Source organism: Oncorhynchus mykiss, chromosome Y, assembly GCF_013265735.2.
Source record: "Oncorhynchus mykiss isolate Arlee chromosome Y, USDA_OmykA_1.1, whole genome shotgun sequence".
Lineage (NCBI taxonomy): Eukaryota > Metazoa > Chordata > Actinopteri > Salmoniformes > Salmonidae > Oncorhynchus > Oncorhynchus mykiss.
This window is the reverse complement of record NC_048593.1, coordinates 31,866,031-31,882,287: the sequence shown is the minus strand read 5'-3', so window position 1 is coordinate 31,882,287 and position 16,257 is coordinate 31,866,031. Positions and strand designations below refer to the sequence as shown.

The window sequence follows — 16,257 nt, the reverse complement described above, 5'->3', positions numbered from 1 at the left end:
TGAAAAATCTGTCGATGTGCACTTGAGCAAGGCGCTTAACCCTAATTTCTTGTGTAAATCGCTCTGGATAAGAGTGCCTGCTAGATGACTCAAATGTAAATACAAGACTGTAGTAGCGTCTCTAACCTGGGTAGGTTGTAGAGTGGAGTCATCCTAAAGCAGGCTACCACAGCCTTGCGTCTCTGCTTGGAGAGCAGTTTGTGCCACACAATCTTTTTGGATTTGAAGGGGTGCTCCGTCTAAGTGAGACAAGATAATTGAGAGAAACGGCACCACTGACATCATGCCATGTGTGTGAAGTAGGACTATAGGGATACTGTGGGATTATATTGATGTTGTAGTATTGAAGTACTGAGTGTACTACTACTACTACTCACCACCTCAATGTGATAGAGAACAGCTGACACCTCCTGCACCCTCTTCACCACTTTCTCTGGAGCGTCAGCATCCTCAGCCTTCCCTGCCATCTCCTTATACAGGGACATCTGCCAGCACATGGACGGGTTCTCCACCTGAACACAACACACTGCAGCTAGAGGAACGCACACTGCAGCTAGAGGAACACACACTGCAGCTAGAGGAACACACACTGCAGCCGGGGGAACGCACAGTGCAGCCGGAGGAACACTCACTGCAGCCGGAGGAACACACAGTGCAGCTAGAGGAACACACACTGCATCCGGAGGAACACACAGTGCAGACCTTGGCTCGGTCATAGGAACACACAGTGCAGTCGGAGGAACACACACTGCAGCTAGAGGAACACACACTGCAGCTAGAGGAACACACAGTGCAGCCGGAGGAACACTCACTGCAGCCGGGGGAACACACAGTGCAGCCGGAGGACCACTCATTGCAGCCAGGGGAACACACAGTGCAGACCTTGGCTCGGTCATAGGAACACACAGTGCAGCCGGAGGAACACTCACTGCAGCCACTTAGAACACACAGTGCAGACCTTGGCTCGGTCATAGGAACACACAGTGCAGCCGGAGGAATACACAGTGCAGTCGGAGGAACACACAGTGCAGCCGGAGGAACACACAGTGCAGTCGGAGGAACACACAGTGCAGCCGGAGGAACACACAGTGCAGTCGGAGGAACACACAGTGCAGCCGGAGGAACATACCGTGCAGCCGGAGGAACATACCGTGCAGCCGGGGGAACATACCGTGCAGCCGGGGGAACATACCGTGCAGCCGGAGGAACATACCGTGCAGCCGGGGGAACATACCGTGCAGCCGGGGGAACACACACTGCAGCCGGAGGAACATACAGTGCAGCCGGAGGAACACACACTGCAGCCGGAGGAACATACCGTGCAGCCGGAGGAACATACCGTGCAGCCGGGGGAACATACCGTGCAGACGGGGGGAACATACCGTGCAGCCGGGGGAACACACACTGCAGCCGGAGGAACATACAGTGCAGCCGGAGGAACACACACTGCAGCCGGAGGAACATACCGTGCAGCCGGAGGAACATACAGTGCAGCCAGGGGAACACAAAGTGCAGCCGGAGGAACATATCGTGCAGCCGGAGGAACATACCGTGCAGCCGGGGGAACACAAAGTGCAGCCGGGGGAACACACACTGCAGCCGGAGGAACATACAGTGCAGCCGGAGGAACATACAGTGCAGCCAGGGGAACACAAAGTGCAGCCGGAGGAACATACCGTACAGCCGGAGGAACATACCGTGCAGCCGGGGGAACACACAGTGCAGCCGGAGGAACACACAGTGCAGCCGGAGGAACATACCGTGCAGCCGGGGGAACATACCGTGCAGCCGGAGGAACATACCGTGCAGCCGGAGGAACATACCGTGCAGCCGGGGGAACACACACTGCAGCCGGAGGAACACACAGTGCAGCCGGAGGAACACCACAGGACTTCACCATGTATCACTTTACTGCACCAACCCAGTCCATCTTACCTTGCCTTGAAGATGCAGGTTGTTTTGCAAAAACTCTCTTACTTCCTCATCCGTGTCCCTCTGGAAAACAAATGTTGTTTAACATTTATTTTGGAACCATTTCTGTGTCTGGATATACGGCCCTATGAGTCTGGCTCAAACAACTAGTCATACTACGGCAGAGTTATTGAGGGCAGACTACCAAAGAGTATCGTATCTTGGCCAGGTTGATAAGCTCCTGATCAGCAGGGGAGCACATGTTGAGGCCGATGGGGAGCATCTTTTTCAGGGCAGCCACAATAAGTGACGTCTGCACTGAGTAACGATCTCTTTTCTTCTTGGTACGCTCCACGTCTGAGCCACCAGCCTAAGAACACAAGGAGGGACCAAGCCAAGAACATAAGGAGGGACCAAGGCATCTTCTTCATGCATAAAGCCACAACCAATACATGCATTGAACAACATATCAATTACCACTGCTTAGCATTGAACAACATATACATTACCACTGCTTAGCATTGAACAACATATACATTACCACTGCCTAGCATTGAACAACATATACATTACCACTGCCTAGCATTGAACAACATATACATTACCACTGCTTAGCATTGAACAACATATACATTACCACTGCTTAGCATTGAACAACATATACATTAACACTGCTTAGCATTGAACAACATATACATTACCACTGCTTAGCATTGAACAACATATACATTACCACTGCCTAGCATTGAACAACATATACATTACCACTGCTTAGCATTGAACAACATATACATTACCACTGCTTAGCATTGAACACCATATACATTACCACTGCCTAGCATTGAACAACATATACATTACCACTGCTTAGCATTGAACAACATATACATTACCACTGCTTAGCATTGAACACCATATACATTACCACTGCTTAGCATTGAACAACATATACATTACCACTGCTTAGCACTGAACAACATATAGATCAACACTGCTTAGCATTGAACACCATAAATTACCACTGCTTAGCATTGAACACCATATACATTAACACTGCTTAGCATTGAACAACATATACATTAACACTGCTTAGCACTGAACAACATATACATTAACACTGCTTAGCATTGAACAACATATACATTAACACTGCTTAGCATTGAACAACATATACATTAACACTGCTTAGCACTGAACAACATATACATTAACACTGCTTAGCATTGAACAACATATACATTAACACTGCTTAGCATTGAACAACATATACATTAACACTGAACAACATATACATTACCACTGCTTAGCATTGAACAACATATACATTAACACTGCTTAGCATTGAACAACATATACATTAACACTGCTTAGCATTGAACAACATATACATTAACACTGCTTAGCATTGAACCCATGGCACTGATTCGATGGCACGACACTCACAATCACTTACATTTTTCAATAAACACACCTGTCCTGTTCTACCTCTTAACCATGAAAATAATTATTAATGAACACTACAATAGAAAAGCAACTTATTCTACATTATACACTCAGTGTCCAGTTCATTAGGTACACCCATATAGTACTGTATAGGAACAGTATAGGTCAGACCCCCCCCCCCCCCCCCCCCCCCCCCCCCCCCCTTTGCCTCCAGAACAGCCTGAATTCTTCAGGGCATGGATTCTACAAGGTGTGGTTTCCTAAGTTACTCAATTGGTATCAAGGGACCTAACGTGTGCCAGGAAAACATACCCCCCATTATTTCACCACCAACCTCTACCGTTGACACCAGGCAGGATGAGGCCATGGACTCGTGCTCCTTATGCCAAATCCTGACAGAAACCGGGATTGGTCGGACCAGGCGTTCTTTTTCCACTCCTCAATTGTCCAGTGTTGGTGATCTTGTGCCCACTGGAGCCGCTTCTTCTTGTTTTTAGCTGATAGGAGTGGAACCCGGTGTGGTTGTCTGCTGCAATAGCCCTTGCGTGACAAGGACTGATGAGTTGTGCATTCCGAGATGCCATTCTGCACACCACTGTTGTACTGCACCATTATTTGACTGTTTGTGGCCCGCCTCCTTCAACCTCTCTCATCAACAAGCTGTTTTCGCCCACAGGACTGCCGCTGACTGGATGTTTTTAGTTTGTCGCACCATTCTCTGTAAACCCTAGACACAGTTGTGCGTGAAAAGCCCAGGAGGCCAGCCGTTTCTGAGATAATGGGACTGGCGCACCTGGCACTAATGACGAAACCACGCTCAAAGTCACTTAGGTCACTTGCTTTTCCAATTCTAACATTCAATCGAACAGTAACTGAATGACTTGATGCCTGTCTGACTGTTTTATATAGCAAGCCATGGCCACAAGACTGTAGGAGCCAACCATTATTGTGAATGAGGTTGCTAACTGTACCTAATAAACTGGCTACTGAGTGTATATTTACATTACATTAAACAATCTCCATCACGTGTCAAACACATTCCACGGAGGGCTGAGTGTCTGCTGGTTATCACTCCTCCCTTGTACTTGATCGATTAATTAAGGTCACTGATTAGTAAGGAACTTCCCTCACCTGGTTGTCTAGGTCTTAGTTAGGAACTCCTCTCACCTGGTTGCCTAGGTCTTAGTAAGGAACCCCTCACCTGGTTGTCTAGGTCTTAGTAAGGAACTCCCCTCACCTGGTTGTCTAGGTCTTAGTAAGGAACTCCGCTCACCTGGTTGTCTAGGTCTTAGTAAGGAACTCCCCTCACCTGGTTGTCTAGGTCTTAGTAAGGAACTCCGCTCACCTGGTTGTCTAGGTCTTAGTAAGGAACTCCGCTCACCTGGTTGTCTAGGTCTTAGTAAGGAACTCCCCTCACCTGGTTGTCTAGGTCTTAGTAAGGAACTCCCCTCACCTGGTTGTCTAGGTCTTAGTAAGGAACTCCCCTCACCTGGTTGTCTAGGTCTTTGTAAGGAACTCCCCTCACCTGGTTGTCTAAGTCTTAATTGAAAGGAAATCCCCAAAACCAGCAGACACTAGGTCATCCATGGAATGAGTTTGACATCCTAGATGTACATGACATCCACACTTTGTGCAATGTACTAAAAACCATAATGTGCTCTTGTCACATTATTTCCAGCTTGATACCTGCAATCCAGTGGAAATGTGACCATTGCTTCTCATTTCAATGACCTGTTGAGTTACAATGTGTCCCCATACCTGCTTACTCAGGCTGTAGCTATCACAAAATACCATTAATTAACAGTTAACACCCTCTAATATCAAAAGCCATGGACTCATCTCTGAACCCTTCAGCCTGGGTCAGTTCCTTCACATCATCATATTATTCAGTATTTGCTGCAGGTGGACAGGCAATGTACTGATAAAAGAACCAAACTGCCCAGAATCAGGGCTACATCTCACCACCATAATGACCTGTTTCTGAACACTTGGCTGGTAAGGGGAGGGGAATGTGAGAATGTAACACTGCATTGAGAAGGACAGGGGTTGGAGCTGGGGTGGAGGGTGTTGGGGAGGACAACTGAAAGGAATCATTCTAATCTGTAGTACAGGAAATCAGTGAAACTGCACAGATAAAAACATGCTTACAAACGCATTGCATTCACATTAAAGATCCTGTTGTACAGTATGTTTCTCAGGTGCATTTGGCACCAGCAGCACTAGGTGAATTCATGTGTTACATGGTTTTGGAGAGTAACAAAGCTCCTGTTGAAAACACACACAACTATTAGTTGTAAGTAGCATCATGTTAATAGGAAACTAGATTCAGATCAAGGTGTTAGCAACCAACTAGCAAATCACACAAGTAAACCAAATGTCCATGGGATATACGCCCCACATGGGACATCACAGAAACTGTTGTCTGCTGTCTCTGTCTGTTGTCTGCCCTCTCTGACGTCCCCTGCAAGCTTGTATGTAGTGTGTGTGTATTTCTCTGTCTCTCTGTGTGTGTATGTGTACACGTGCGTGTCATACAGCAGGCTGAGGTTGGCCCAGGGAGTGAAGATAACAGAGGACCAATGCACAGAACAGGAGAGGACGCAAAGCCCTAGAAACAGAGAATGTGTCATGACCAAATGTCCCGAAGGACTAAGGGAATCTGCAGTGGTGAAAAGTGAGACTGCTGTATCCATCTCGGAGTATGCCCTTTATGACAGAGAAGTGCATCTACTCCTGGTAAAGTAAAATGTGAGCGAGTGGTAGGAGTGTGTCAAAGCTACAGACAAGTCCAGGCAGACCAGTACTTCAATGCAAAGAGTGTGTTATGAATAAGGCTAGTTTAGAGGAAGATGGGTGCAAAGGTTTTAGGGGAGATTTTAGAAGACAGGTTTGATTAAAATAGAGGTGGGGTGAGGTAGTCACATTGAGTTTATTCTACATAGAGTACTATAACTTTTTTCAGTCGGGTTAAATATAGTATCAGGTCATGGGTTAAAGAAAGGGGACAAGTGTGTGGGTGGTGACTGACTGGAGGATATGATGATGCTAAGCCATGGTCTGACATGGCGGCTACAGGGAGGGTGGAATGAGTGAACGGTGAGCACAGAGAGCAGGACTAACAGCATCCCCTTGTGTAGGGAGCTAGACCACAAATGCTACAGACCAACCAACCTTCAACAGAAAATAAAATAAATGGAAGGAAAACTCCCACCTAACTACAATCAACTGAGTGCAAACTCATTGGCAGGATGATGGCACTCTGCTCCCACTGCTGCTTTGGGCAGGCCTGGTGCGGAGCCTAGTACTTTCATCAAGCGCCTCCAGACTCCCCATACTATAGTTTTGGCAAGTCGGTTAGGACATCTAATTTGTGCATGATTATTTAACTTATAATTCAACGTATCACAATTCCAGTGGGTCAGAAGTTTACATACACTAAGTTGACTGCGCCTTTAAACAGCTCGGAAAAGTCCAGAAAATTATGTCATGGCTGTAGAAGCTTCTGATAGGCTAATTGACATAATTTGAGTCAATTGGAGCTGTACCTGTGGATGTATTCAAGGCCTACCTTCAAACTCAGTGCCTCTTTGCTTGACATCATGGGAAAATCAAAAGATACAGTGCCTTGCGAAAGTATTCGGCCCCCTTGAACTTTGCGACCTTTTGCCACATTTCAGGCTTCAAACATAAAGATATAAAACTGTATTTTTTTAATGAAGAATCAACAACAAGTGGGACACAATCATGAAGTGGAACGACATTTATTGGATATTTCAAACTTTTTTAACAAATCAAAAACTGAAAAATTGGGCGTGCAAAATTATTCAGCCCCTTTACTTTCAGTGCAGCAAACTCTCTCCAGAAGTTCAGTGAGGATCTCTGAATGATCCAATGTTGACCTAAATGACTACTGATGATAAATACAATCCACCTGTGTGTAATCAAGTCTCCGTATCAATGCACCTGCACTGTGATAGTCTCAGAGGTCGGTTAAAAGCGCAGAGAGCATCATGAAGAACAAGGAACACACCAGGCAGGTCCGAGATACTGTTGTGAAGAAGTTTAAAGCCGGATTTGGATACAAAAAGATTTCCCAAGCTTTAAACATCACAAGGAGCACTGTGCAAGCGATAATATTGAAATGGAAGGAGTATCAGACCACTGCAAATCTACCAAGACCTGGCCGTCCCTCTAAACTTTCAGCTCATACAAGGAGAAGACTGATCAGAGATGCAGCCAAGAGGCCCATGATCACTCTGGATGAACTGCAGAGATCTACAGCTGAGGTGGGAGACTCTGTCCATAGGACAACAATCAGTCGTATATTGCACAAATCTGGCCTTTATGGAAGAGTGGCAAGAAGAAAGCCATTTCTTAAAGATATCCATAAAAAGTGTTGTTTAAAGTTTGCCACAAGCCACCTGGGAGACACACCAAACATGTGGAAGAAGGTGCTCTGGTCAGATGAAACCAAAATTGAACTTTTTGGCAACAATGCAAAACTTTATGTTTGGCGTAAAAGCAACACAGCTGAACACACCATCCCCACTGTCAAACATGGTGGTGGCAGCATCATGGTTTGGGCCTGCTTTTCTTCAGCAGGGACAGGGAAGATATTTAAAATTGATGGGAAGATGGATGGAGCCAAATACAGGACCATTCTGGAAGAAAACCTGATGGAGTCTGCAAAAGAGACTGGGACGGAGATTTGTCTTCCAACAAGACAATGATCCAAAACATAAAGCAAAATCTACAATGGAATGGTTCAATAATAAACATATCCAGGTGTTAGAATGGCCAAGTCAAAGTCCAGACCTGAATCCAATCGAGAATCTGTGGAAAGAACTGAAAACTGCTGTTCACAAATGCTCTCCATCCAACCTCACTGAGCTCGAGCTGTTTTGCAAGGAGGAATGGGAAAAAATGTCAGTCTCTCGATGTGCAAAACTGATAGAGACATACCCCAAGCGACTTACAGCTGTAATCGCAGCAAAAGGTGGCGCTACAAAGTATTAACTTAAGGGGGCTGAATAATTTTGCACGCCCAATTTTTCAGTTTTTGATTTGTTAAAAAAGTTTGAAATATCCAATAAATGTCGTTCCACTTCATGATTGTGTCCCACTTGTTGTTGATTCTTCACAAAAAAAATACAGTTTTATATCTTTATGTTTGAAGCCTGAAATGTGGCAAAAGGTCGCAAAGTTCAAGGGGGCCGAATACTTTCGCAAGGCACTGTATCAGTCAAGACCTCAGAAAAAATAATTGTAAACCTCCACAAGTCTGGTTCATCCTTGGGCGGGATTTCCAAATGCCTGAAGATACCACGTTCACCTGTACAAACAATAGAACACAAGTATAAACACCATTGGACCACGCATCCGTCATACTGCTCAGGAAGGAGACGCGTTCTGTCTCCTAGAGATGAAAGTGATTTGGTTTGAAAAGGGAAAATCAATCCCAGAACAACAGCAAAAGGACCTTGTGAAGATGCTGGAAGAAACAGGTACAAAAGTATCATCATCTACAGTAAAACGAGTCTTATTTTGACATAACCTGAAAGGCTGCTCAGTAAGGAAGAAGCCACTGCTCCAAAGCCGCCATAAAAAAAGCCAGACTATGATTTGCAACTGCACATGGGGACAAAGATCCTACTTTTTGGAAAATGTCTTCTGGTCTGATGAAAAGAAAATAGAACTGTTTGACCATAATGACCATCGTTCTGTTTGGAGGAAAAAGGGGGAGGCTTGCAAGCCGAAGAACACCATCCCCACCATGAAGCACGGGGGTGGCAGCATCATGTTGGAGGGTGCTTTGCTGCAGGAGGGACTGGTGCACTTCACAAAATTGATGGCATCATGAGGAGGGGAAATTATGAGGATATATTGAAGCAACATCTCAAGACATCAGTCAGGAAGTTAAAGCTTGGTTGCAAATGGGTCTTCCAAATGGACAATGACCCCAAGCATACTTCCAAAGTTGTGGCAAAATGGCTTATTAAGGACAACAAAGTAAAGGTATTGGAGTGGCCATCACAAAGCTCTGATCTCAATCCTATAGAACATTTGTGGGCAGAACTGAAAAAGAGTGTGTGAGCAAGGAGGCCAATAAACCTGACTCCGTTACACCAGCTCTGTCAGGAGGAATGGGCCAAAATTCACCCAATTTATTGTGGGAAGCTTGTGGAAGGCTACCAGAAACGTTTGACCCAAGATAAACAATTTAAAGGCAATGCTACCAAATACTAATTGAGTGTATGTAAACTTCTGACCCACTGGGAATGTGATGAAAGAAATAAAACCTGAAATTAATTATTCTCTCTACTATTATTCTGACATTTCACATTCTTAAAATAAAGTGGTGATCCTAACTGACCTAACACAGGTATTTTTTTACTAGGATTAAATGTCAGGAATTGTGAAAAACTGAGTTTAAATGTATTTGGCTAAGCTGTATGTAAACTTCCGACTTCAACTGTAAATGAATGGCTTTTTAAACCCAGATGGTATTGGCTCACCGTGCTCATCTTGCTCTTGCTGTCAGCAGTGAGGAAAGACATGTTATTAATCTCATTCATCACCACAAAGTTCTGCTCCTCTCGTTTGAAGTTCTGCAGAGACACAAGATGGAGAGAGAAAGGTCATCAGATCAAATCAAATCAAAGTTTATAGGTCGTGTACACAGATTTGAGGTGACATGACATGTTCATCCAGCAGAGGCTCTTCTAGTGGCCGGGGACTTTAATGTAGGCAAAGTTAAATCAGTTTTACCACATTTTTACCAGCATGTCACATGTGCAACCAGAGGGTAAAAAATCCTAGACTACCTTTACTCCACACACAGAGATGCATACAAAGCTCTCCCCCGCCCTCCATTTGTCAAATCTGACCATAATTCTATCCTCCTGATTTCTGCTTACAAGCAAAAACGAAAGCAGGAAGTACCAGTGACTCACTCAATACAAAGTGGTCAGATGACGCAGATGCTACGCTACAGGACTGTTTTGCTAGTACAGGCTGGAATATGTTTCGGGATTCATCCAATGGCATTGAAGAGTTTTCCACCTCAGTCATCGGTTTCATCAATAAGTGCATCGATGACGTCATCCCCAAAGTGACTGTACGTACATACCCCAACCAGAAGCCATGGATTACAGGCAACATCTGCATCGAGCTAAAGGCTAGAGCTGCCGCTTTCAAGGAGTGGCACACTAATCCGGACAATTATAAGAAATCCCGCTATGCCCTCAGACGAACCATCAAACAAGCAAAGCGCCAATACAGGTTTAAGATTGAATCCTACTACACCGTCTCTGACGATCGTCGGATGTGGCAGGGCTTGAAAACTATTACGGACTACAAATGGAAACCCAGACGCGAGCTGCCAAGTGACGCGAGCTTACCAGACGTGCTAAATGCCTTTTATGCTCGCATCGAGGCAAGCAACATTGAAGCATGCACAAGAGCACCAGCTGTTCTGGATGACTGTGTGATAACGCTATCAGTAGCCGATGTGAGCAAGATCTTTAAACAGGTCAACATTCACAAAGCCGTGGGGCTGGATGGATTTACAGGACGTGTACTCAAAGCATGCGTGGACCAACTGGCTGTCACGTCCTGATCTAATTCACATGTCTTTGTGATTGTCTCCACCCACCTCCAGGTGTCTACTGTTTTCCCCATTAGTCCCTGGTGTATTTATCCCCGTGTTTCCTGTCTCTCTTTGCCAGTTCATCTTGTTTTGCCAAGTCAACCAGCATTTGTCCTAGCTCCTATTTTTCCCAGTCTCTGTTTTATCCTAGCCCTCCTGGTTTTGACCTGTGCCTGTCCTGACACCGAATCAGCCTGCCTGACTACCCTGCCTGTTCTGACCTCGAAGGCAGGGCCTATCCCCTGGTACTGTTTGGACTCTGACCTGGTTTATGAACTATCGCCTGTCCTCGACCTGCTTTTTGCCTACCCCAATTGGTATAATAAATATCGGAGCTCAAGCATCTGCATCCTGTGTCTGCATTTGGGTCTCGCCTTGTGCCCTTATACTGGCAAGTGTCTTCACTGACATGCTCAACCTCTCTCTGACCAAATCTGTAATACCTACATGTTTCAAGCAGACCACCAAAGTCCCTGTGGCGAAGGAAGCGAAGGTAACCTGCCTAAATGATTACCGCCCCGTAGCACTCACGTCAGTAGCCATGAAGTGCATTGAAAGGCTGGTCATGGCTCACATCAACAGCATCAACTCCAATTTGAATACCACCCCAACAGATCCACAGATGACACAATCTCAATTGCACTCCATACTGCCCTTTCCCACTTGGACAAAAGGAACACCTATATGAGAATGCTGTTCATTGACTACAGCTCATCGTTCAACACCATAGTGTCCTCAAAGCTCATCACTATGCTAAGAACCCTGGGACTAAACACCTCCCTCTGCAACTGGATCCTGGATTTCCTGACGGGCCACCCCCAGGTGGTAAGGGTAGGTAACAACATGTCTGCCACGCTGATCCTCAATACTGGGGCCCATCAGGGGTGTGTACTTAGTCTCCTCCTGTACTCCCTGTTCACCCACGACTGCATGGCCAAACACGACTCCAACACCATGATTAAGTTTGCTAACGACACAACAGTGGTAGGCCTGATCACCAACAGCCTATAGGGAGGAGGGAGGAGAACTGGCAGTGTGGTGCCAGGACAACAACCTCTCCCTCAATTTGAGCAAAACAAAGGAGCTGATTGTGGACTACAGGAAACGGCGAGCCGAGCAGGCCCCAACTAACATCGACAGGGCTGTAGAGTGGAGCTGGTCGAGAGTTTCAAGTTCCTTGGTGTCCACATCACCAACAAACTATCATGGTCCAAACACACCAAGGCAGTCGTGAAGAGGGCATGACAGAACCTTTTCCCCCCCAGGAGACTGGAAAGATTTGGCATGGGTCCTCAGTTCCGCAAGAAGTACTACAGCTGCACCATCGAGAGCATCCTGACCAGTTGCATCACCGCCGGGTATGGCTACTGCTCGGCATCTGACCATAAGGCGCTACAGAAGGTACTGCGTACGGCCCAGTACATCAATGGGGCCAAGCTTCCTGTCATCCAGGACCTATATAATAGGCGGTGTCAGAGGAAATCCCATAAAATTGTCAGAGACTCCAGTCACCCAAGTCATAGACTGTTTTCTCTGCTACTGTAAGGCTAGCTGTACCAGAGCGGCAAGTCTAGGCTCCTCAACAGCCTCCACCCCCAAGCCATAAGACTACTGAACAGTTAATCAAATGGTTACCAGGACTATTTACATTGACCCCCCCCCCCCCCCATTTGTTTTGTACACTGCTGCTACTGGCTGTTTACTATCTATGCATAGTCACTTCACCCCTACCTACATGTACAAATTACCTCAACTAACCTGTACCTCCTCACGCTGACTCGGTACACCCTGTGTATAGCCTCGTTATTGTTATGTTATTGGGTTACTTTTTATTATTTTTTACTTTAGTTTAATTAGTAAATATTTTCTTAACACTTATTGAACTGCACTGTTGGTTAAGAGCTTGTAAGTAATTATTTCATTGTAAGGTCTACACTTGTATTGTATTTGGCGCATGTGACAAATAAAGTTTGATTTGATTTGAGAGAAACAGTTGTCACCTTTCAGGGGTTTACACTCACATGAGATTTGGACCAGAATATGAAGACCTCTCCAATCATTCTGAAGAGCTCCTCTGCATCTGGGTCTGGGCATGTCAACCACCTTGCCCTGCAAATGGAGGACATCTCTTTGAGGTACTACTCATGGAGACCATCAATACCACAACAAACATGTATGCAAAGACAACTGGCAGGGGGAATGGTTTCTGACATATAGTACTGTTAGACAGGATACTGGATATGAAAGGGTGTACAACATATCTACAGAAAAAACATGAGCAGCCACTAGTTTGCCTGTGTACTGTACCTGTTATTGTCCACATAGCGGATGAGTAGAGGGTAGAGGGCGTACAGGTCCCTGCAGAGCACAGCAAACTCCTCCCTGATGGTGCCCTCCTCCTCATCCCCCTCGGCCTTCCCCTCCATACGCAGGTGGTCCTCCTCTGCCACCACCTTCCCTGTCCTCTTCTTCAGCTTCTCCATGGTGGGGATGAAATGGGACTTGAGCATCTCTGGCTTGGCCCTGCTCACAATAGGCTGGGAGAAGACTAGGGATGGAAGAGGAGAGGTGATGGTGAGTTGGCAAGAAAACACACACACAGGTACATTAGACACGTAAAGCATTGTGGCAATCTCACCAGCCAGCCTCTTCATCCAGGAGGCCTCGTCAATTCCCAGGTTATTGACGACGATCTTCATGATGCTGCCCAGCAGCTGGTTGAGCTGCTCAGAGGTGACGTCGGTGCAGATCTGGCCCTCCAGCTCAGGGAAGATCTCTACTCCTCTTTCCCACCAGCGGGGCAGGTAGTTACACAGCATGGGCAGAGTTATCTCGATCACATGGGGCATCTCTGTGTAACGGGCACCTGACTCTGCCAAGTCCCCGATCTCTTTCAATAGAACGTCTAGCTCTGGTATGTCCTGGCATAACTCCTGGACCTCATTGGGCAGACCCAGGACTATGGACATCAAGACAGACACACAGACACACAGACACACAGACACACAGACACACAGACACACAGACACACAGACAGACAGACAGACAGACAGACAGACAGACAGACAGACAGACAGACAGACAGACAGACAGACAGACAGACAGACAGGAGAAAAAAAGAGAAGATGAGAGAGAGTGTTGAGGAACTTGAATACAAGTTCTGGGTGGACAGAGAACAAGTTACAGGACTAGCTGGACACTCACTGGCTCTTTCTCTGGGGGTCTTGGTGGTGTAAACAGAGAAGGAGTTGTACTCATTGAGATGGGGCTCCAGGTAGGCCACTGGCATAGCAGCCGCGAGATGGGCCAGACACTCCCCTAGGGCTGGCATCTGCCTGGACAAGGGAAGACAAGGGCAGTCAAACTCACAGATGATCAGGTTTGTATTGCTGTACTGTTCACAAAGATAAACAGATCCAGATCCAGACTCACCTCTCCACATGAGGGTTCTTGACAGTACCCAGGGAGTAGATGGCGCACATGATGCGGTAACACGACATCTGGAGATCATCCACTGACCACCACGAACACACACACACACACACACACACACACACACACAAAAACACATGAACACGAACATACACGGTTAACAGTCCAGTCCACAAGATATGCACATTTTTCACAATTCTGAGAGTAAGTAAACTGGAATGATGTGTCATCTCATGAATGCCGTGATAACACGACTCACAAAGGACATCATCTCCAAACTGGTGCTGAGAGATGTGGTCGAACAGGGAGGTGAGGACTGGGAGCAGAGCAATGGTGGTGTAGTTGATGTTCTGGGACACGCCTTTCACCTGCTGTAGAGGGACCACACAGTAAAACAGGGTGAACAAGATTGAAAGACAATACTTCTGGAATAGTTCAATTCCTACCTGTTCTCTTGTAGACACTTTGCTCTTACCTGGTTGCCTTTAGACACCTTTCCCAGTTTGAGGTTCTCCACCATCTTCTCTATATCATCAGCTGCACCCTCAAAGAATGACCTGAGCCCTGCCTTCACGATTTCAGGCCCAGACTTCATCACCGTCCTGAGGAATTCAGAGCAGGGAGGGAACAGAGGAAGGCTATGAGAGAACCTGAGATGACACATTTGATCCATTACCTTGGCCTGGGGAATAGGTTTATGACAGTCATAAATACCTCTTCCCCCCCTTTTCCTCTCTCTACCCTACTAAGGTTACATTTGCAAAACCCTTGGTTAACACAGAGATTCTGGGAACGTCAGAATGTGGGGGGAAATTAACTATATTCTGGTAATCCGAACAATTGAACACATGCGGTGGTACTTAATGAATATGATGTCAGTTCGGTTGTCATCTGAGTCATCTGAGATGACATAAACTCTACAGTGGAAAGTCTACACATCAGAGTTATCGGATTCACATGGAATTGTTGTTCAATTTAAATGTTTGAATATGAAATTATTTGTGATGGGATGAAATGTGATTTTAGCTTCTAAAATGTGAGATGTGGGTTTTCATAAGATATTGCTGCTCACTCAGTGGCCCGCCCACGTGAAGAGACAGAGGTTGTAAACTATGAAACACACCCCTTTTCTTCCTTCCTATATAAAGCCTTGACGACAACATAACTTTCTGTTCCGAGGATATGAGGACGACAGTCCTATGTCAGAATGGTTCAGAACGAAGCCAACATCAGCATGAGCTTTGGTTGCGAATGGTATGAACTTTGAACTCTTATTCACTACAGAAGTGATACCTCCTAGCTGTTGAGTTAGCGACCGCAGCTGCAAACGCAGGTTAGGAAGGAACAGACAGAATATCCCGTCTATCACACAATGACTCGGTTTGGCAACACAGCCTTCCATCTACCACCAACCTACTGAAGCACAGCTCAGAGTAAATATTTATTGCATTTTCCTTTTCCAAATGGGCAGTAATTTAGAATGCATAAGATACTGTATTTACGATAGCACAGCTTTGCCTTTGTGTGTATCCGTTATTTTACCAGGTAAGTTGACTGAGAACACATTCTCATTTGCAGCAACGACCTGGGGAATAGTTACAGGGGAGAGGAGGGGGATGAATGAGCCAATTGTAAACTAGGGATTATTAGGTGACCGTGATGGTTTGATGGCCAGATTAGGAATTTAGCCAGGACACCGGCATTAACACCCCTACTCTTACGATAAGTGCCATGGGATCTTTAATGACCGCAGAGAGTCAGGATACCCGTTTAACGTCCCATCCGAGAGACGGCACCCTACACAGGGCAGTGTCCCCAATCAC

The 16,257-nt window shown here is 46.0% G+C and overlaps 1 protein-coding gene across 1 annotated transcript in view; it reads right to left on the bottom strand.

Annotated features, from left to right (window-relative positions):
* The window catches only part of LOC110509422 (ryanodine receptor 1-like), an 88,063-nt gene that overhangs the window by 26,259 nt on the left and 45,547 nt on the right, over window positions 1-16,257 (bottom strand). Inside the window, exons 64-75 of the mRNA XM_036968227.1 lie at window positions 14,910-15,036; window positions 14,694-14,805; window positions 14,435-14,516; window positions 14,207-14,337; window positions 13,641-13,961; window positions 13,310-13,550; window positions 13,024-13,111; window positions 9,870-9,962; window positions 2,117-2,281; window positions 1,936-1,995; window positions 378-512; window positions 127-239 (exon numbers count right to left, since the gene is read on the bottom strand). Of these exons, the coding sequence (XP_036824122.1) occupies window positions 127-239; window positions 378-512; window positions 1,936-1,995; window positions 2,117-2,281; window positions 9,870-9,962; window positions 13,024-13,111; window positions 13,310-13,550; window positions 13,641-13,961; window positions 14,207-14,337; window positions 14,435-14,516; window positions 14,694-14,805; window positions 14,910-15,036 (1,668 nt within the window). The remainder of the gene's footprint in view (window positions 1-126; window positions 240-377; window positions 513-1,935; window positions 1,996-2,116; window positions 2,282-9,869; window positions 9,963-13,023; window positions 13,112-13,309; window positions 13,551-13,640; window positions 13,962-14,206; window positions 14,338-14,434; window positions 14,517-14,693; window positions 14,806-14,909; window positions 15,037-16,257) is intronic.